The sequence below is a fragment of the Hipposideros armiger genome, unplaced genomic scaffold (assembly GCF_001890085.2).
Source record: "Hipposideros armiger isolate ML-2016 unplaced genomic scaffold, ASM189008v1 scaffold_109, whole genome shotgun sequence".
Classification (NCBI taxonomy): domain Eukaryota; kingdom Metazoa; phylum Chordata; class Mammalia; order Chiroptera; family Hipposideridae; genus Hipposideros; species Hipposideros armiger.
In genome coordinates, this window is record NW_017731459.1 from 3310613 (window position 1) to 3333682 (window position 23070).

Below are 23070 nucleotides of genomic sequence, written 5' to 3' on the forward strand. Positions count from 1 at the left end.
ATCAAGAGAACATAGTTGGTCTAAGCATTAATTCCAGAATCTTCATCTGTCCTGTTTGTGGAACAGTAACAATTATTCTATTATTTCAATTATATGCTAAAGGGGATGTTAAACTTATGTTGCTTTCTTGCTAGAAAATGAAAAATGAGGTTAAAATCCATACATCCATCAAAATTAAAAACATGAAAAAGCAAATCAGACTATGAGAAAATATTCTCCATTACATACATCTAGCAAAGGACTTGTCTCTAAAATATGTAGTTAAAGATTAATGAGAAGTAAAATTCAATTTTTTAAAATAAGATTTCCACAGACACTTCACAAAAGATATATGAATGGCTAATAATAAGCTCATGAAGAGCTGCTCAACATCACTAGTAATTAAGGGAATGCAAATTAAACCACAATGAGATACTGCTACACACACTAAAATGGCTAAAATTAAAAAGACTGATAATACTAAGTGCTGATGAGCATGCAAGCAACTACATTTCTCATACAGTGCAGGTGGGAATATAAACTGGAACCACCGCTATGGAAAATAATCTGTCCATATCATATAAAATTAAACATACACTAACCGTACAACTCAACAATTCTAATCCTATCTTACCCAAGAGATAAAACATATCAACACAAAGATTTGTACATGAATGTTCATAGCAACTGAAGTATCCATCAACAGGTGAAAGAATAAACAAACTACTGGACCATAAAATGGAATACTGTTCAGTAATAAAAAGGATCAAAATGATACCCACAACATATGAATCTCAAAAACATTACATTAAGTGCAAGACACCCATTTTGAGTATATACTGTACATGACTGTACATGCTGTTAAGTATTGCATACTGTAGCAATACTGTACTCTGTACTATAATACACATACTACACATTATAATGATTATTTATATTCAATTGTATAAAAAGTAAAACTAATCTACAGTGGACAGGGAGCACATAGGTAGTGGCTAGGGGCCAGAGGAGGAGAAACTGAAGGGAAAGTGGCAGGAGGGAGTATTTTAAGGTGATGGAAATGTTCTTTGTCTTGATCATGGCGGTGGTGGTTACACAGGTATTCACACTCTTCAACAGAACTGTACACTTAAAATTGTATTTAATTGTATGAAAATTACATACAATTAATTGTATTTTATTGTATGAAAATTACACTTAAGATTATTTGAAAACCAATGAATCCATCAGAAACAAAATAGGTGCAGAATATTGAATGTACCATGTAGCTTAACTTACAAAGTTCATTTCTATTTCTCACTTGCCTCAAATAAATATCCCCTAAAATACAAATTAGTAGTCAAATCTTTCACTTTGTTTCATTTCATTGCTTCATGGAAGAAATTAAATGTCTTCCACCTATGATAAGTTTGCTAGGGCTTAGTTAAGTATAGTGTCCCCAAGAAATGTGTGTATGTGTGTGTGTCTACATTTGCTATTTCGCATTACTCTGACGTTCAGCTCCAAGCTCAGAAAGTAAAATGTTCATAAACTATTTAGTTAAAGAACAACCAAACAGAAAACATTAGAACTTTAGAGATAAATTTATGAAAGGTAAGCTCTACCTACCCATTTGCCAAAGTGGTGGCTTCTTTCATTTGAGCAATTGATCTGTTAACTAAATCAGCTTTCCTCTGATTATAGGCAGCCAAAGACTGCTGCACGGACACAGGAACCATCTTCTCAAACAGATCTACAATTAGAAATGGGAATGTCAACAAAACCTTAAGACAAAAACTCAAACTGTAAAGTGACTGCTCATATTTCCTTTCATATAAAAAGTCTACAAATCCTTAAATTTAAAGTAAAACTATTGAAAGTACAATGATGAAGAGGCTTTTTAGACCACAATATTCAAGGACAATGAAAATGAAAGCTTTTTCTCTGAACTGAAATTTCTCAATGTTTAGATGTGTCTGTCATTGAGTTTAAGGGATCTTTGGTGAAGAAGAGTTAAACATAAGAAAATACTGTTCATCACTGATTGATTAAATTGACTGGGCTACAGCGCCATGGTTCAATTCCCAGCTCTACCACTTCCGAACTACATGACCTTGGATAAATAAGTTACCTTACCACTCAGTGAGTCAGTATCCTCATCAGTCAAGTGGGGATAATAACGGTACCTTTCTCATGGGGCTGTTGTGATGAGCTAATATTTGTAAATGCTTAAAAGCATCCCTGGCACATGGTAAACACTTTGTATTTTTACTAAACAGAAATAAGTAAAATAATCACCCTTCCCCAATAACTTAGAATATTATCCTTGGAATCTCAGCTACAGGCTACCATACGTTGCATATATCTACAATAGCCAAGAATATTATAACATGGTTCCACTTGTTTCTATGTTTGAAGTCATATTTATGTATGTTTATTTTTAATAGTAGAATCTTAAATAACATAACAAATGTTAACGGTGTAAGTACTTGTTTAAAGACTTTGTGATGACTCAATTTCAAGTTTTCTGATTCTGTTGCATACTTTACATATGCTTTCCATCTTAAAATTTCACTGTAGATACAGCACTTAATTTTAATTGACATATTCATTTTGAACACGAATGCAAATTATATTCCATCCATACAATAGCAATTGTGTGATTTTGGCTACAAACAACAGACTAAACTAGAGAAAAGAGGAGTAAGATTAAAGTGCATCTGAACACTTGACATACCAGTGAATTTTTGGCTGATGGGTACATTGACTGGGGTAGATTTCACAAGCGTGGCTTTGCCAATAGGGTCTAGATCTTTGAGGTCTGGAACTCGATCATGATATATGAAGTCATTATCCTTCTTTGCTGCAGTAAGGGCACGGTTGATTTTGTCAGAGAAATCCTTCACATTGACATATTCGTCATAGCGAGATGCCACTGTTTTAATCAATTCTGCTGCGTGCTAAAAAGAAAACGTTTAAAAAAATAATGTTTCTTTGTCTCAACCAACTAGCATTGTTTTTGTTGTTTTTTTAATTCTTTAATTTGAGGACTTGCATTTCCAGCAATGTGGTCAACAGAATAACCTAGAAAAATCCTCCGATCACACAAAACCCCAAAAATGAAAAATAATACATAGCAGACATCCCTTTAAACACGTGTGAATTACCAAGAAAATAAAAGAAATCCATGGACCAATAAGTATACACAGACCCTGAGAAGGGTGGGTGTTGGCTATTTCTATAACACAAAGGACTACCAATTGAAATGAATTAAAAGCCCTCATGGAGACCTGAGATAAGGTCTTGAAACTACATAAGATAGAATGCTGAGAAACAGACCCCTCACCACCTCACATGAAGGCAAGAAGTTCAAAGGACTACACCACAGTGAAAGGATGAATCAGAAAAAAATTACCCAACAACACAGGAAGTCAATAAAGAAACCAGCTGTCTCAGCATCAATACAAATTCTGTTATAAAAAAGGTCTGCCGTTATAATTCGTAAGATGAGCATATGCCTCACATAAACTATATTACTTAGGTGATATTAGGTATAGTAACATCAGATAAAATAGACAATAAAGCCAAAAGCATTATTAGGAGTAAATTCAATACATAATGTTTAACATTTGCCAATTTGCCAGAAAAATAAAAAACTTCTTAAGCTTTGCATTTAATAGTCTCTATGTATATAAAAAATTATAATGAAAAGTTGATACATCTACCTATCATCAGAGTAAATTTTAATACTCCTGTCTCAGCAATGACTCAACCAAGTAAACAAATATTTTTAAGATTATAGGAGATTTGAACAATATAACTAATGAGTTCGATTTATCTGACATGAAAAACCCTGAACTCCATGATCAGAGAATACATTTAGAGAACACCTATATAAAGTGATCACGTACGGAGATGAAGCAAATCTAAAACACCAAAATTACAATACAAGAATGGCTTAATATTAGAAAACCTACTTATGTAATTCTCCAAATAATAAAGTTATTTAAAAAATCTAATTATCTCCATAGATGTTGAAAAGCATTTGACAAAATTCAATATTCATTCTCGATTTTTTAAATCTTTACTAGTATAACAGAAATAGATATCCAGTTTCTTAACATGATAAAATCTTAACCCCCAAAGCAGATCTCATTTTAGCAGAAAAATATAAGAAACATCCCCAGAGTTAAAATAAAACAAGGATCACCAGTATCATCACAACCACAGAACATGTCAAAACAACGAGACAAAAGAATGAAATCAGAGGTATTAAATTTAGAAAAGAAAAGGACAAAATTATTTACAGGTGATATATATGTATACCTGGAAAACCTACAAAAACCAACCACACTATTCTAAATAATGAGAGGTAGCTTAGATACAAAACCAGTAGAGCCAATACAGATAAACAACCACCAATCTGAAGAGGTAGCAAAAGAAATAAATCCATTGTTACTAGCAACAGAAAAAATATCCAGGAATGAATTTTAAAAGATATATGAAGATCAATATGAAACCATAGAGAGACATAAAGATAATAAAAACAAACAAAACAAAAGCTATGTCTTCAATGTAAACTGAGAGGTGGGAATATGCACAAATTTCAATCACTTCTTAAATTTGTAAGTCAAATTTGATTTGTAAATGTGATCACTCTTTCAAATAACAAAATTGGTGCTAGAACAGTAAGATATGCTGACTACACCAGGAGAAAAAGGAGACTTGCTAAAGGCCCCACCCTGAGCGGAAAGTGTTTTAAGTAAATCTAAAAACTATGAAATGGAGTGAGCTAACAACTGCCAGCTGATGATAAACGCAAAGCCAAATGGCCCATTTGGCGAGCCACCAAGGGGTCACAGGAAAAATGGTGTGCTGAGGGGCCTCATCCCAAGAGGGGGCTGTTGAGAACAAAGACAGATTAATTACAAGGGCAGGGATGCTGGCGTAAGGAAAAAAGAGGACTGAAAAGGGAGAAGAAAGTAGAAGTGGGGGAGCAGTCAGAAAAGGTCAACAAAATACAAACTCTAAAAGTAGACGCATCACCTTGAGAAGCAAAAGCTATGAGGAATTCAGGGAAATACAGGTACAGAAGTGACATCCTTCCTAAACCAGACAAGGCTCTGAGAAGTGGCGCTGAGAAGGGAGCCCTTATACAGCAAGGCCTGGAAAGCTACCCAGGCCCATTCCCCAACCCAACAGCAAGAAACCTCTTGCTATTCCCTCCACTAAAATCAATCTCATTCAAACACAAGTAACTGTAAAATCATCCCATCCGCCTCAACACAAAGAAACCATAAGGAAAAGGATGAAAAAGGGCAGTACAACGTTCCAATAAATAATGAGAATTCACCAAAGAAATGTTGCCACAAAGCAGATGAAACGGCATATGAAAAAAACTCAATAAACTAAAAAACAAGGACACAATCATAGTACCAAAAGAACACAAAATACGAACAGAGAACCAAATGGTCCAGACAACAGTGGGTAACAGCCAGATCTCAAGAGAATATAAAACGGGAACTGACATAACTCAGGAAAGAAAGTGAAGAAAAATATGAAATCATTTAAGGAAAGAAAGGTGGGAACATTTATACAAGGAAGAAAAAGGGATAATAAACATCACAGAAATCATTGTAAAAAACACAAAACGTGAGGAAAATTCAACATGACAGTTGGGAAAGGGGAAGCCATTAACAAATGAAAGATTTATGAGACATATCAACCAAATTAATGTGAGGATTGTGTATGAATCCTGATTTGAACAAACCATAAAATGACATCTTAGAAAAAATTAGGGAAAACTAAACTAGGTCTGGATATTAAGTTACTGGTATTATTACTTTATATTAATTAGTATTAATTTTGCTAGATGTGATGACATTGTGGTCTCAATTTTTTTAATCTTTGTCTATTAGAGCTACATACTAATATACTTAAGAATGAACTGATACACTATAGCTGTAATATACTCCAAAAAAATAAGAGGGGAAAAGAAAGTAGATGAAAACGTAAAATATTGATAATTACAGCTGGTTAATGGATATTTCCTAAGTCATACTTTTGTAGATGTGTTTAAAATTTTCCATAATAAACAGTTAAATAAAATAAAATTAATATAGAAGCATAAACAAGCAGGAACAATCAGGAAAATTCAGAAAATGAGAGAGACAATACCTATCAGGCATTAAAACATTCTAAAGTGTCTGACTAAAATGGTATGGAACTAAAGCATGAAAAGATAAACAGGCCAAAAAACCCAGAATGAAACGTTTAGAAATGACTCAAACATATATGACAAGTTTGGTATGTGATAACTCAGAATCTCCCATCAGTGGAGTAAAGAAAACCATAATAAATGGTTTAGGGACCACTAGGTAGCCATTTGAAAAAATAAAAATTAGATCCATACTTCACAACACATATCGGGATAAACTCCAAGTGGATCAAAGATCCAATTAAAATATATAATAAACTGCATGTGTATTGATACTCTGACATCAGCAATCCTATTTCTAGGAATTGAAGATATACCTGCTGCTAGGGACTGACTTGTGTCCTCCCCAAAATTTGTATGTTGACATTCTCACCCTCTAAGTGATGTAACTTGGAGATGGGGCGTCTGCGAGATAAGTATGTTTAGATGAGCTCATGAGGGCAGGGCTCTCCCGAGAGAGGACACCAGCAAGCTTGCTCGCTCTCCCCACCATGTGAAGACACAGCAAGGAGATGGCCAGCAGTCTGCAAGCCAGGAAGAGAGCTCTCCCCAGAACCCGATGATGCTGACACTCTGATCCAGCCTTTGACCCTCCAGAAATGTGAGAAAACATTTCTGTTTAAACAATCCAGTCTGTGCTATGTTGTTATGGAAGCCCAAGGTGGAACACCTGCTAAAATACAAAATGCCAAGTGTACAATTATTCACTGCAGGACTGTTTGTAGTGGTGAATCTTAGAAACACGCAAGTATCCAGCAATATAGTACAGCAATAAACTGTTTTATACAATGAAGTACAATGCAGCTCCAAAGAAAAATGAGGAAGTCTCTCTATAGCTGTATTAAAACGAAGAAATCTTCAGGATATGTTGTTATATGAGAAAAGCAAGATGCACAACATACTTCCGTCTTATATAAGAATGGGGACAGTTAAGAATGTGCAGTGTGTGTGTGTGTGTGTGTGTGTGTGTGTGTGTGTGTGTGTGTGCATGAGTATGTATTTGCTTGTATCTCAACCAAAAAAAAACACTGAATGAATTAAACACGAAGCTAATGGAAATTACCAATGGGGTAGTGGGGAAAAAGAATGGAAGGAACAGGATAGAAGGAAAAAGGTAGAGAAACAGATTGAAATTTATACCTTTATATACACCTGTTTCCCAATATTTATTTTGAAAAATTTCAAGCCCACAGAAAAATTTAAAGAACAGAACGATGAGTAACAATAGACCCTCGACCTAGTTTCAACAATTGTTACCATTTTGCCATATTTGCTTTATCTCTCTTTCCCATATATATATACATATACATGTTTTTTGTTTGGGTTTTTTTTTTTTTTTGGCAGGACCATTTGAAACTAAAGTTCAGATGTCATGATGCTTCACCTCTAATACCTCAGCATATATCTCCTAATAAGAACAATCTCTTTACTACTAACCAAGTTATCATAACCGAGAAAACAAACAATACTTTCACAAAATCAGCTTTACCATCTAACAGGTCAGTCATTAATGAGTTAAATAAATCTCTGACGTATTCATTGTATATGAGTCATGTTTTTCTATCTATATATTTTTAGGCCTTTTTGAAAACTGCACTGTGGCATCTTTAGCGATTCCACCACAAGACAATCAAGTGGACCCACCGTCTGGAGCCAAATAAACTGCATTGCCCGGAAGCACACCTCATGAGCTATCTAAGCCCAGGTATAATTTTGCTTGGCCCCAGAACTGAATCCCAAAGCAGCAATTTTACCTTTGCTGCTATTTTAACTACTGTTTTGCTTTTCCTGACTAAGATTTTGTTTCTGTTTCTGGTTTGCTCATAACCAGTAAGTTGTTTTTCCCACTGCTAACAGCAATGATTGGAAAGCTAATGAAATGTTGTGATCACCTAATGATCTCCATCAGCTTCATGGGGTACTCTTCACTACCGAGTGAGAGACTACATGCAGAGATATGATTTGTTGGTCATCTCTTTTGGTCTGTTTGCCTATTTCTAATCAATTTCTAAGTCAAGTAAAAAAAAAATGTCATGCCTACTGAAAAGAGGAACAGCCCTTTGAGATATAAATTGGTGAGCATTTATGTTCTGTGTTAACTTTTGACCTATGATTAAAGCTGTAAGCTGAAACTACAAACCCTTATGTGTCTGTAACTGAAAACCTTCTTCACCTCTCACTGGGTGATTCTGCAGTACTTTCCTTTTTCCAGAGTGGATTTTGAAAATTACAGTAAAATTCCAAAAGGAGCTCTTCTCTGACTGGTTTACAGAGACTAACTAAGGGCCTGCTTGAATCCAATAGTCCCAGAATTTCCAGAAAATAAAGAAGCTAACTTCTAATATTTTAAATATGCTAGCCAAAAAAAAAAAAATCTTAATACAGACACCCCTTTCTCAGAAGCATTTTCATGTAAGAACTTAAGTTACTATAATCAAAGTGAATGCCTGAACAAAAGAGGTGTTTGATAACTTGGATTTTATACAAAAAAAAAAAAAGTATGCTTTTCTGATTTTGCCAGTGTGGGGTAGAATACAAGCATACATTTTATTTTTTATAAGACTTGGGTTTCTTTTCTCATGAAAAGGCTAATTAATCTGAACCTCCTATGATACTTGCATAGTATCTTCTAATATCCAGTCCGTACTTAAATTTCCTTAAGAGCCCTCTTCCTACTCTGCTTACCAATACTCAAAAAAACAAACAACTCATATAAACAGCCCTTGCCCTGCTGTGAAGTTGCCCCAGATGTCACAGCAAGTTTCTGACAACCCCAAAGCCTACAGTACAGATACAACGGCACAGAAGATGGATTTATCTTCCCACTGTCCTCCTCAGGCTGTGGACTTATCTGCTCCAATTTAGACCAAGGCTAGGCCACAGATTAAGCACTGTACATCCTTTCTGGAGCCTGAAAATTAATTTAGAATATTTTCTATTAAAATAAATGTAGGCAAATAAAAGAGAACTGAATGTAAAGTTTGCATGAATTTTTTAAATAAAATATGAGAATTCAAAATGCATGCAGTAGGTAAAGCCTAAAGACAAAAGCAATCGCTTGATTCTGTTGATAGGGGCAACGACTGGAAAGGTTTTCGGGAGCAACTTGGAGAATCTTACTAAGAAAAACAAAATGGAAATCCAAGCTCCTTAATATTTCTTTCTAAAGGACTCACCTGTAATCTTGCAATCTCTTCTCCAAATTTCTTCTGCTGTTTTGCCAGGATAGACTGGTGGTACTCAGCATTGGCCTGCATGATACAGTGCTTGGCAGCCAAGACAGGGAACACCTCCTGGAAATAAAAATACTGACCAGGGGAGAGTCCAACCACACAAACCACCACAGACAACACGGGATGCAGGAAGAAAAAGGAAAAGGAGACAGAAGTTAGAATTACCCCGTTAATGGTTTAGAGCTAGATTAGGCATCAGGTGTAAACAGAGAGGACCACATGATTTAGCATGGATTGAATTCAAGAATTTCCATTTTTTTCTTCCAATTAAAATTAAGGTGTTGTTGTTTTTTTAAACTGTTCAGTGAAGCCAATTAAAACTTTTACAATTCTTTTTAATTGAGCCATGAAGTCAATATTGTGTTTACAAAGAAGAAAGGAAAGCATGCATTAGAAAGAGAAGTAGAATGGACATTCACAGAGGAATACCAAGCACAGGGTTGAGAAGCTGTCTTAGGAGCCCTTACCCAGCCCTTCGTGAACTAACCCACCATTACTCACATACACTAACGAAACTGCTCTAGAGCTGACTGTTTTATCATGTTTAAAAGACAAAAGACAGTAAAGTAAGTTCCCACTTACATTCATATCCTGAGACTTTTTAATAAAGATGGATTTTAGCCATAGAAAAATGAAGTATCACATAAAAACTAACATTTCAGTATCATATACTCAAAACCACAAGCAAACAGACAAATGCACTAAGTTAATGACTAATATAATTCAGTGTTATCTTGCCTTAATCTGTTTGGAAAAAAATTCCAAACTTATTTTAAAAATCCAAAAACATGAACCAGAAAAGCAGTTACATGGGTAGAGGCTCTTCCAAAATGTCAAATCCTAGCCTGCAACCTCACTGTTTTTAGGAAGTACATGCCATCTAAAATCTAAGAAATACACTAGAAATCACTGTCTAGACAAAAAAAATAAATAAATAAGAGAATCGAAAACTGAATTACTACCTGTGTGCTTTCCTGTCTCCCAGTGAATAATATCCTAGCTTCCTGGATCACTACTTGCAGATATTCCAGTTTTATAACTAGAATATGAAAATATCTTATGAGCTTTATTAGTAAAAAGGCAAAAATAAAAGACATCTAAATCACAAACTACACTCATGCCCGTTCTCAAGGTAAGGCTGGAGCAACTTGGTACTTAAACAGGAGATTTTCAGGGAATACCAGGGATGTTGCAGAGGTAGCTTCCAAGTCTTTGTAGGTGACATTCTTCTCTCCATGACAGGACTGAACTAATGGCCCAACAGGAGGTTAACGGTACACTGTGCAGCTGAACATGAGTCTTTCAGATGAAAAAACAGTGAGAGGAGATTCCCAAGTCTCTTTTTAAGAGTAACACCATTAATACCCAAGAGTCCTTTGCAAATTTCAACTGATCTCTTGGTGTATTTTAAATCTCCAGGAATCTTCACATTAATTCCTTACTGTTCGTTTCCTGACTAATGTGTACTGTTGATACACTTACATGCTTTTTTACTGTACTATAAAACTGTCTGCAATCTCATAACTTACAAAAATTCCCAAATGACCTATTAATCAATAAACTCCCCTATAAAAGATCATGTGACGAATACCAAATGCTATCATAGAGGTAAAAGTAATTCTTTGAACATTTCTGAAAAAGTCGCTGACCCCATACTACATTTCACTCAATCTTTAAGTTTCCATTTTTAACCATTCTAAATTTACTTGTTAGTCTAATCTGCCTTGTCGTTTACAAATTACCACCACTAACTAGTCATTTCAAATGCCACTTCAGAAAAGTTTATATTAAAACAATTAATACTTCCTGTGATATGTGGTGTAAAGATGGTTGCTTTCCTTAGCTGTCCAATGGCAGCCCAATTTTCTATCCCTGTTGGCAAAACTTAATTCTAATCAAAGTATTAGATGAATTTGTTAAGTTTTCTTTTCCTTTTTTCTTTATGTCTGTTTTTGCGCTTTAAGACACATCTTTAAGAAAACAGGACAATAATTAAAAGTGTGAATAATCAACATGCTCAAGTATTCATGCTTGTACTAAATCACCAATGATTCAGAACTACACAATGCCTTGATTTGATAAAATTAATGGAGACAGATGTTCAAAAATTTCCATAAAGAATTAGATTCGAAAAATAAGTTCCGTAAAGAGCAGAGGCAAAGGCATCCCCTAAATATAAAACAAATTTTCATGCATCTTAAATAAAAAACTGTTTCTACAAATTTAGTCTTCAACTGCTTCTCCTAAAATTTCAAATATCTATATAAAACATAATTTTAAACTTGCTTCTTATACATAACAATAACCAAATATTTCCACATGCAAAATAACCAAGTGTATACAAAAACAATAACTGACCTTGGGGAGAGTATCTTTATACTGACACTGTTTGAAAGCATCACCAAAATAATCTGCAGCCTGATTGGCCAATTTAGCTATGATGGCATCTTTCATTTTATCTGGAATAAAATATTAAATGGACCATTATAATTAAAATGTAAAATAATCTAATATATCATGACTCAATATATACAATGAAATCACAAGTTTGTACATTTGTCTTAAAAAATCCTTACTGATAAAATCAATTCATCTGCATAGAACTTAATTATTCCATAGGCAAATACAAACAGTCAGAACATAGTATAATGGTTGCCAGGAGCTACAGGGAAAAGGGAATAGAGAGTGACTGCCAGTAGGTACGGAGTTTTTGGTGGGTGCTGATAATGTTCTAAAATAAGGTAGTGGTGATGGTTGCAAAACTCTGACTTACACTAAAAACCAATGAAGTATAACTTTAAAAGGGTGAATTTTATTGTATATGAACTCTGTCTCAATATAAGGTGTTATTTTCAAAGAAAAACATTGTTCTAGTTGATATCACTTCTAGCTGATGACTGCTCCCTTATTTTCAATTTCTCTGCACTCACATGTTCAGCCCATGAATTCCAATCTGTCATACTAACTTACATGCCTTATAAGAATTGGTCTTATTCCCTCATTAACAGGGCCAGGGACTCTTGCTTAGGTGACTCCTTCTTATCAATTAGGTCTGGTTGAAATGAGACCTCCTCAAAGAAACTCTTCTTGACTAATGAAACTAAAATTTGCATGACTCACTACTACATACTTACCCCACAGCTAGGCCACCAGCCGTATCACATAATCCATCTTATTTTATTTATAGCAATTATCTCTCTTTAAAATACAGCTACTTAATTTCTTTCTTATCTCCCCCAAGCTAAAATGTAAGCTTCCTGAAATAAGGAATCTTGTTTGTCTGCAAACTCTATTTACCTAGAGGCTAAAACAGTGGCTGGAACACAAAAGGTACCCAATAAATATTTGCTGAATGAGTAAATTTTTGACATATTACAAACCTACAAAAATATCACTCCAGAATTCAGTGTTTTAAGACAATAGCTAACTACCCATTTTATAAAAGACTTCAAAGACAGCTCATATTTTTTTAACGTGCATTTGCACCACCTTAAGTTTAGAGGAAAGCTGAAAAATGTAATCCATGTGTCAAATTCAAAGAGGAAAGCTCTACAGTGAACATGTTATATTCTAATTACCTTCTAATTTTAAAAGCCTATTACTTCTTCCCATATGTAACAAAAATGGGGGACAAATTGGAATTACCTCTTGTGGCTTTTAAAAAAAATACTTCTTGGGCCTGTGCCAGCATAATAAGACTGAGGGTCCCAACAGTATCTGGAGATATGTCCACCGTAGGTTCTCGATTTAAGGCAGATAAAACCGTCTCTTTAATATGTAAAAAGGCACCACTAGCAAACTAGAGGGAGAAAAAAAAGAATTTCTTTAAAATGTACAGGAATTCAGCAAGATTTAATTTTCTACTGTTACACACAAAATCATTTCAAATGTTAACTCGGTTGAACAGTTACTATATTTAAATTTTTATATTGTGCAAAACAGATCAAAAACACTTGATAGACAATAAGGGTATTTTTCTAAAACACTACAGAATAACAGGAAATTTAACAAAAATTAAAAGTCAACTACAATAAAAAAAAGTAAATTTATGGGACAAATTGATTACGCTTATTTTTAGATACACATCCTCAAAACTAACAAGAAGATGGAAGCAGGGAGAAAATACTAAAATGTTTTTAGTACTGATATGCTCTTGCTTTGGTCCCAAACAAATTCATCATCTCTCACAAAAAAATTAAACTAGGAAACCTCAAATAGTGTAGATACCTAGACCTCTGGGAACACCATAACCAGTCATTGCTAACGATTTCTATTTGGCTCTCAGAGCTCCTTGGTGAAACGTTATCCATCAGATTTTTCTTCCCAATTATATTTTGCTGAGGTAAACACTAAAATAACTTTGCTTTTATGAAACAAGTGACACTGGGAAAAAAGCAGTCTGGAATTAAAAGGTGATGTGGGTTATACAGATAAGCTATGCAGAAATAACACAAGGTTAACTGTTTAAAGTGAACATCCTGTTTTCTGCAGTCATGAAGTATCCTGAAACTAGAGTATCTGCAGGGAGTGATCAGCCGGCCCTGCTTAGTAAACTAGCAGAGTCACAGAGGATCCAGTCTCTCATTCACAGATAAGGAACTGGAAGCCCACAGAGGTTAAAGAACTTACCCAGGGGCACACAGCCTAGACAAAGATCTAGGTCTTCTAATATCACTAGTTCCCTTTCCATCACACTAGGTGACCTGCTATAACTCACAGAGGTGACTCACAGAATGGAATATGTCCTCAATAATTCAGAATGCCCTCCGTGATCTCACAGGCCAATTAACTGAGTTACAGCTAATAGAAAACTAAATAAAATTTTACTTCATTATCATATTTTTAAATATTTGCCATTTATGGCCTCAAAAAGAAAATGTACGTATGCATATTTTATCTGACTATATGGCAAGCTACAATTTGGAGCACGTTGTTTGCTAAGGTATGTTTTCCTCTCCCTTTCCTATAACAGCATTCCTCACCTCTCCCCTAAACTTAACAATGGGAAAAATCAGACTCCACCTGTGAGACAAGCTAATTCCAGAGCATGAGAGAAAGTGGAAGGACCATTTGGCATTCCATTAGATCTGGAATCAGAACACCTGAAACCACAATGGACCACTTTGTTAATACTTCTGCTTTTAGTCTCCTTGACTGTAAACTGAGAATGACATTATATAACATGCATCACAAGATTTATCTGAGAGTCAAATAATGTACATGAAAACACTTTGTAAATTATAAGGCAACATCCAATATGAAAACATGATTATAGATGATATCACTTAGCAATAATCTCTTATCGTTCTTTAAATTGAAACAAAAAAATAAAAGCTGAGTAAATAATAATTGCCACAAAATAATATGCCATATTAAGAAATGATACTATCTAAAATATAAATTTAGCTAACTTAAGAACATTACATATTTGGACCACATTTAAATATGACCTCTCCACAAGTCTCAGAGTTAAACTTTTCTTGCCAAGAGGTCTTAATTTTTGTGAGTCTGGTGAAATTTTATATGTCTCACTATAAATATATATATATATATATATATATATATATAAATATATAAATAATGTACAATTTTTTTTAAGTAAGGTCATTTATTTAAAAGGGACTTAATCATTTAATCACTTGTTCTCTCAACATTTATTGAGCCTTTATTATGTGCCAGGCACTGTGCTAGGTGCTGGGTATAAAATGGTGAGGAAAAACAGAGCTGGTTTATAGGTAAGCAGTTTATCTAAGGGCTTCAAAAATACGATCAATTCATTTAAAAGTATATTACTTTTCAAGAAAATGTCTGTCTGTAAAAGAAACATCTATACACCTAAATGCAAATGATTTTCCATTTAATCCAACTCAGTGTTGATCATTAGGTAGTGACTACTGTTCTGCATACCTGGTAATGCTTAGCAGCGATTTTCAATCCTTCATCATTATCCAGGTTCTGTTCTGCTGCAATCTGGCTAGCTAAGGCTGCACAATTGAACAACACACAGCTCTTTTCATATCCTAAGCTTGCAAGAGCTGTAAAAAATTGAGAAGGAGAAATTTATCAGATTATTTTTTCTAAAGAAATTAATGTTTCAAAGAGAAATACTATAACCTCTATCCCATTGCCTCCAATAAAAGCAAGTTTCCAGACCTGTTTTCTCACCCATAATATGCTCCCATATTTCTAGCTGCCCTGCCAGGCATTTATTTCCATAACAATATTCCCAACATCTGAAATTCAAAAGATCAATAATATTATTTCTTCCTTCCCTTTACATCCACACTGTTAATGGTCAGGTTCAAGAGGAAAAGTCATTCTGTGTCATTTCTCACTTAAATCCAAATAAATTCATTCCATTTTTCCATCACTCCTCGCAGAATTATGTCTTCCCACCGCATATAAACCAATTCCTCACTACTACAAAACTAAGCCAATGCCAAAAGCTCCTAGCTGGCCTTCCATGCCTCACTCCCTTATACCACTACATCTCTCAGAGGCTAGCAAATTATTTGCTTAAAATACAACTCTGATCAAGAATCTATACACCTCACAACCATTTGAAGAACTACTATCAAAAAAACAGAAAATAACAATTGTTGGCAAGCAGATAGAGAAACAGTTAATTGTTGTACAATGTTGGTGGGAACGTGAAATGGTGCAGCTAGTGTGGAAAACAGTATGGCAGTTCCTCAAAAAAATTAGAAAATGACCATATGATCCAATAATTCTACTTCTCAGTATCTTCCCAAAAGAACGAAAGCAGGCTCTCCGGGCAATATGTGTATGCCCTTATTCATGCAGTATTATTCACAATAGCCAAAAGGTAGAAGCAATCCAAGTGTTCACTGACGGGATGAACAGACAAAGAAAATGTGATATATATACACACAATGAAATATTATTCAGCCTTAAAAAGGAAGGAAATCCTGTCACATGCTACCACATGGATGAACCTTGAGGACATTACGCTAAGTGAAATAAGCTAATTACAAAAGAGAAATACTGTATGTTTCCTCTTATATGAGGTACCTAAAGTAGTCAAATTCATAGAAACAGAAACAGAATGGTGGTTCCCTGGGATTAGGGGAATGGGTGAAAAGAGGAGTCGTTGTTAAAGGATATAGAGAGTGTTTCAGTTTTGCAAGATGAAAAAGTTCTGGAGATCTGTTCCACAACAATGTGAACATACTCAACACTACTGAAATTAAAATTGGTTAAGATAGTACATTTTATGTTGTTGGTTTTTTTTTTTACCACAATAAAAAAGACAAATTCAATCACAGTGATAGTCAGGGTCTTACATAACGTGCCAAGCATTGAGCACCAAGCAAAATAATCAGAAGCCTCCTTACAAAAAAAAAGACAACACTGAACAAACCATCTAGGAGAACAGGAACACCACTGTGTGTGCCACAGAGCAGTGCCACCTTTTAGCAGTCTCCCCTGTAATAGAGGCCAGTTTTCAGTTGGCCTCCAACCCAGCGCTAGCCTCCTCAACCTAAAATGAAGCAGACATACACACCAGCTACTAAGATTTCTTAAAATATATATATTAAAAATCTATAATAACCAGACGTGAGAACAGCCTGCCAGAAAATACAGATCAAGGTCAGCTGAAAAACTGTGCCCAGAGTAAACAAAGATGATTCCAATAATAGAAAACAACATCTCAAAGATCCTAATAAGCATCCTTAAAGAGATTCAAAGATGCTACATCCATAAAACAAGAACATAATGTTATTTTAAAAAGGATAACCCATGAATAAGAAAAAGCTCCTGGAAATTAAAAACTTGACTGCTAAAAGTTTTTCAAAAGAAATATTAGAAAATAATATAGTTAGGCAGCCCATAAAGTCAAAGAAATGAAAAATGTAATAGTTATGAGTAGCTCAGAACAGCCAACACCTGACTAAGCATTTCAAAGAAAAGAGAGAAAAAAGTGAAAAAGAAATTATCAAAGAAATGTAAGGAAATTTTCCAGGGCTAAAGGGAATATGAGTCTTCAAACTGAAATGGCCAACAACATGAATGCCACACATAAAAAACAAAATAAAAGCCAATTAGATCTTCTGAGATTTCTAAACACAAAGGATAAAAAGAAATTGTAACAATCTTCCCAAAGAAAGAAAAACAGGTCACCTACTAAAGAACAAAAGTCAGCTTCTCATCAGTAACACTGGACAGTAAAAGGCAAGAAAACAATGCCTTCAATTTCTGAAGAAACAATTCTAGTAAATTCAGCAAGTATATGTTAAGGCCAGTATGGCCGGAAAAAAGACAGCAAGGGACAAAATGGTAGGCAATGATTTCAGGGAGGTGAAAGAGAGACAACGCATGCTGTCAGGCCTTTAGCTTTCACTCGGAGTTTTGAACAGAAGCTCGATCAGCCCACACTGTGGACAACAGACCGCAGGGAAGCAGCACTGGGGAAAGCTGCAGTGAGGTGCTGATGGGGGATGGTGTCTCAGGAGCACGGCAGCAGCAGACGTGCTGAGAGGTGACTGGATTGCGGATGTATTTTAAAGAAAAATCTGATAGGATTTGCTGGTAAATTAATTAGATGTGAGGAATGAAGCGAAATAGTGTCAAGAATAACTCCAAGGTTTTTGACCAAAGCACCCAGGTGCCAGAATTTCACATCAAATGCGTGTGAAAGCAGAATGCAGACATTTTCAGAAAAAAGGAATTCAGAAAGTTGACTTTTTTGCAGAAAGTTATTTAAGAACATATTCCAGCAAGAGGGAGACACAATATCCAGAAAACAGCAGCTCTAACCAAGGGAGCAGGAACACCAGTCCAGAATGTTAGTTATGCAGCGTTATAGAGCAAACAGTCCAGGTTCAAGCAAGAAAACAGAAGAGGCCGTGAGACTCCCAGGAAGTGGGGGACTCCAGAGAAATCAATAGTAAGGAAAATCTTGAGACTACGATAAAAGCGCACGATGTTTATGATGGTGGAGCAACTTCTACACACACACACGGCAGTATAACAAAGTCATGGCTAAATATGAAGCAACTGGTCCTAAAATTATACATGATAAAAACTCAGTGAACTTCAGGAAGAATGAAATACATACAGTCCAAGCAACAGATAAGGGTAAATTTTTTATATACAAGATATATAAACTTTTTAATTACAAGATATATATACATATATACAAATATTATCATCCCAGGTTAGTCTGTTGTTTCATTTCAGCATTTCTCGTGTATAAGAAACTTTGTGAGAGAAAAATTATCCTTATAATTAAATTTTATCTTTTTTCCTTTATTATTTCTATTAAATCTAAACTTAAATCAGGCTTTTTTTAAAAAAAATAAATATTCAATTCTCCTTTCTTCAAAGAGATCTTTTTTCTTAATATTCAACTCCTCTATTTGTACCGGAGCTCTTTTTTTCACACTAAGTTTTTCAAAATGAAAATAGCTGATTAAAAAAAAAAAGTTTTTCTAAAATTCAAACACTTGTTAAAAAAAAACTACAAAAGAAAAAAAATGAGAAATCACCCAATACCCTACACTTCCCAGAGTTACCCACTGTTAATAATAGCACAGCAGCTCTGACCTGTAACAGGCCTTTTATTCAACATTGCATGGATATAGATTTAAATGTCAAACATATATTTATATTATCATTCTTAGTATTCTAAAATTACACTGTATTCGAATGAATGAGTAGCCCGTGCTTTATTTAAGGAAGATATTACTGAAGGACATTTAATTCCCAGTATTTGCTAACAGAAATGCCTTGATGGAGTACCTCCTGCTTTATGTATGTATGCTTTTTCTTCTTTTCTTTTCTTTTCTTTTTGCCTCCCACTTCTTCCAGGAACTTGGTTCATCATTTAACCTATCTCACTTAAGTATCCCCTAGTTCTCCTACCACTAGCTCCCTATTCTCAGCCTACCAATTTGCTTGGCACAACAGCACTAAAAACCCTTTTCTTGACCTTGCCTCTCTCTCAGCATAATGCTCCCTTTATCCTAAAATCTTTACTTCAAACTTTCCGAAACAAACAACCCACATCTGCTTTTCCACCCCTCGACCTGATGCTATTTGGCTTCTTTAGAATGACCCTAGTGAAACTTCTTTCATTGCCAAATCCAGTGGCTTCTCTAATCTTACATGACTTGACCTCTGTCAATAATGCACCAACCTGGATGAACATCAGAGTCACTTGGAGATATTTTCAGATACTAATTCCAGTGCCTCTCACCTTGAAACTTCGTATCACATCTGGCATTCTGTAACTTTATCTTTAAAGATACATGTGTATCTTTAACATTTCCCCAGGTGATTCTAATGTGAGCCAGGTTCGGGAATCACTGGACTACACCATCTTTGAAACTCTCCTGGCATTCAATTCCATGTCTCTATTTTTCCCTGGTTCTTCTGAGATCTGAAATCTTTTTCTCAACCTCATTCCCAGGAATCTCGTCCACTGTTTCCCCTGAATGTTATATTCTCTAGCTCTGGCTTTCACACTTTTCCCAATCTATCCTCTACCAGAGGAGATAAATTTTTTTATCATTTAATGATAACTGTTCCCAAACCCATGTCTCTACCTCTTTTGAGCTTTAAATCTATTATTTCCACATACCAAAGGAAAATTTCTACCCAGACAAAACAGAAAAGTCAAACTCAACCTGTCTATGGAAAGAAAGAAATATCTAACAGGTCAAACCAAGTTATAAATCTTAGAGCAGGCCCTTAACTACTACTCTCCCCTCTGACTGACAGCAGACCCAGTCGGTTTCACCTCTGAAATGTCTCTCAATCCCATCTCTTCTCCTCGGACCCACATATATATATACTCCTCATCCAATTTCATCCATCTCTCACAAGTCTCCTAACTGGTCTGTTTCTTCATAGTTTCTGGAGTTAAGCTTTCTGGATTCAGACCCAGCTTCATTAAATCCTTGCTATATGACCTTGGAAAGTCACTTAATCTTTCTAAACCAGTTTGCTCAATTGGTAATAATAGTGCCTTTCCTCAGTGGGCTACTGGGGAAGTCAGTAAGATAGTATGTGTAAAGTCCCTTCTACAGTGCCTGAGTGGAATCAGTGCTTAATAAATGTTAGCTATGACATGTAAGCTACACGAGTACAAAACTCACGAGTGTATTACTTACAACTCTTCACAATCTACTTTCCAATGTCTTCACCCTCCATAATCCCCAATTCAACCTATGGTTTCAAGCCTTAATGATAATTAATGTTAACATGTACATAATTTATCCTGCATAATACTGTTATGTAATAGTAAACAGTATATGTCCTATAATGCATACATATTGTAATAATATATTATATATGGTTATATAACACAATATTATAATTTTTAATTGCAGCTACTATTTACTGAGCACTGTTTTAAGGACTTGACATGTATTCATTCCTTTGATCCACACAAGAACCCAATGAGATAAACAGTGCTTCACAGTACTATTCCCCACTTCACACAGATGAGAAAATTAAGACACAGAGAGGTTAACTTGCCGAGTTAAAAAGCTTTCACTCTTATGACCTTTAGTTATAATGTTCTACCTGTAATGTTGTTTTCTACCTGGAAAAAACAAATTCATCCTTCAAGGTCTAACTCCAACATTGCTTACTTTCAACAGGCAGAATTAACTTCCGCATCCATGTTCCCCAAGTCTGTTCACAGACTGATCAACTGTCTTCCCAACCAGCCTGAGTTATAGAACTGTCTTATTCACTTTTATAACTAGGACAGTGCCTGGCAAGGCATAGGCTCTATACAAATATTTGGAAATTGCGTGAAAACTTGAAGTTAAAAGGAAAGTGAAATAAAAAAAAATGTTATTACTTAAAAAGAGTCATTTGGAAAGCAATTTTTAAAACCTAAAACAAAGTGTTTAGACCAAGTTTCCTATCATTTTGAATTAAAAAATTACATACCCAACTTTACAGATCCTCCAAAAAGTGAACCTTTATCAAAAGCATCCTTCCAGGTAAATGTCAAGCAGATCTTGATAGAAAAAGAGAAAATGGAAAACTATGTTACCTTCTTGGATCTCATTAAATATTGTCTCTTTGAACGAAAAATCCATAATGAGGAAAAAGACAAAGTTTCAACCTGTGTAAAATATTATCTTCTCTAGCCAATCAATTCCTTTTCCTGGCCATTTTTTTTCCTTTCAAATAAAATACTAGGACTAAGTTATTTCAAATGGTCACTCTGCTTCAGTAATTGTACATGTAGTCTTCTCCAGAAAACATGATCTTATTCATCTATATTAGCAAACAATGCGTTGAACAGAACAGGAACTTAATAAATGATTGTCAAATAAACCTAGAGAAGCACAGGCAATAAAGTAAGTACTACAGGTTTCCCAGAAGATAAAATTAAAACTATTCCATGATGAGAAAAGAGAATGTTTATCTTTGGTGGATAGGGTAAAGTAATTTTATTTCTTGATTTCGGCGATGATTTTACATGTATAATCACTTTGTGAAGAGTCAAGCTATACATACGATATGTTCACTTTTCTATATGTATGTTATACATGAATAAAGAGTTTACTTAATTTAAAAAAATCTCACACTTCTAAAATATTCCACATATGAAGGTTTAAAAGAACTTAGCCTCTTTTAAATTACATATGGCAATCTAATTTTTTTAACTCTAGATTAGAGAAATTTTCAATATACACAAAACCAGAGAGGCTAACATAATGAACCTATCACCAGTTTTAGCCTTTTGCCCTTCTTGGTTCATCTACCCACCCACCCCCACCAAACCAAACACACACACTTTTTTTCCTGCAGTATTTTAAAGCAAATCTCAACATATTATTTCACCTAGAAAAATTTTAGTACTAGAATATTTAATGTATTTTTCATACTATTTTAAAATTTAGAAATGTTAAAGAAATTAAAAACTTTCAACACTCCCAAATAAAACAGTAAACGATCAGCATGTTCACTATCTAGCCTTTTAGAAAAAGTAGACATTCTTATAGTATAACATCTAATCATAATAGCATTTGCAACACTGTATACAAATTGTATACCATTTGTTTACATTTAGGTACTTGTACAATTTTTAAAGTATATAAATTGAGACTAATACTTTCTGAATTACATAGTTCCTTTAATTCTGTAAAAACCAAAGGGAAGGACACTGTAGATAATCATCAATAGATCTTACTGGGCCGGCCGAGTGGCGTGTTAGTTAAGAGCTGGCTTGGGAAGTCAGAGGGCCCCGGTTCGGATTCCACATATGAGGGCCAGTGACACTGCCCTCCACAGCTAAGATGCTGAACAACAGCTCGACCTGGAGCTGGGCTGCCATGAGTCGCCAGCGATGGCATAAGCTGCGGCCCCTGCTACAGTGGGTTGCCATGGGCTACTGTGTCTAGCCAGCAGCCAGCATGAGTGACCAGCAGCCGCCATGAGCGGCCGTCCAGAAGCCAGCGACTGATCTGCTTCACCCGGGAAGAACACAATGACGGTGCCAACTTGGGCCAGTAAAGCAATGTCCTCCACAACTAGACTGAAGAACAAAACGACAGCAACTACTCTGTTCCCCTTCCCCCAATTCCCCAATAAAAATCTTAAAAAAAAAAAAAAAGATCTTTCTGATGTAAAATATAGTAAAAAAAAAAAAGGCAGTCCAATGCTCTACATGAGTCC

General features: G+C 35.0%; 1 protein-coding gene across 3 annotated transcripts in view; it reads right to left on the minus strand.

Moving 5' to 3' along the window:
• PDCD6IP (programmed cell death 6 interacting protein) overlaps positions 1-23070 on the minus strand; it is a 49934-nt gene that overhangs the window by 18558 nt on the left and 8306 nt on the right. Inside the window, exons 3-9 of one of the 3 annotated variants that reach the window (XM_019647243.1) lie at positions 21334-21403; positions 15316-15443; positions 13054-13207; positions 11767-11867; positions 9352-9468; positions 2696-2918; positions 1588-1711 (exon numbers count right to left, since the gene is read on the minus strand). In XM_019647243.1, coding sequence (XP_019502788.1) covers positions 1588-1711; positions 2696-2918; positions 9352-9468; positions 11767-11867; positions 13054-13207; positions 15316-15443; positions 21334-21403 — 917 coding nt within the window. Of the gene's footprint in view, positions 1-1587; positions 1712-2695; positions 2919-9351; positions 9484-10370; positions 11868-13053; positions 13208-15315; positions 15444-21333; positions 21404-23070 lie in introns of those variants that run through there. The other 2 variants (XM_019647242.1, XR_002124574.1) reach the window with 2 other exon arrangements.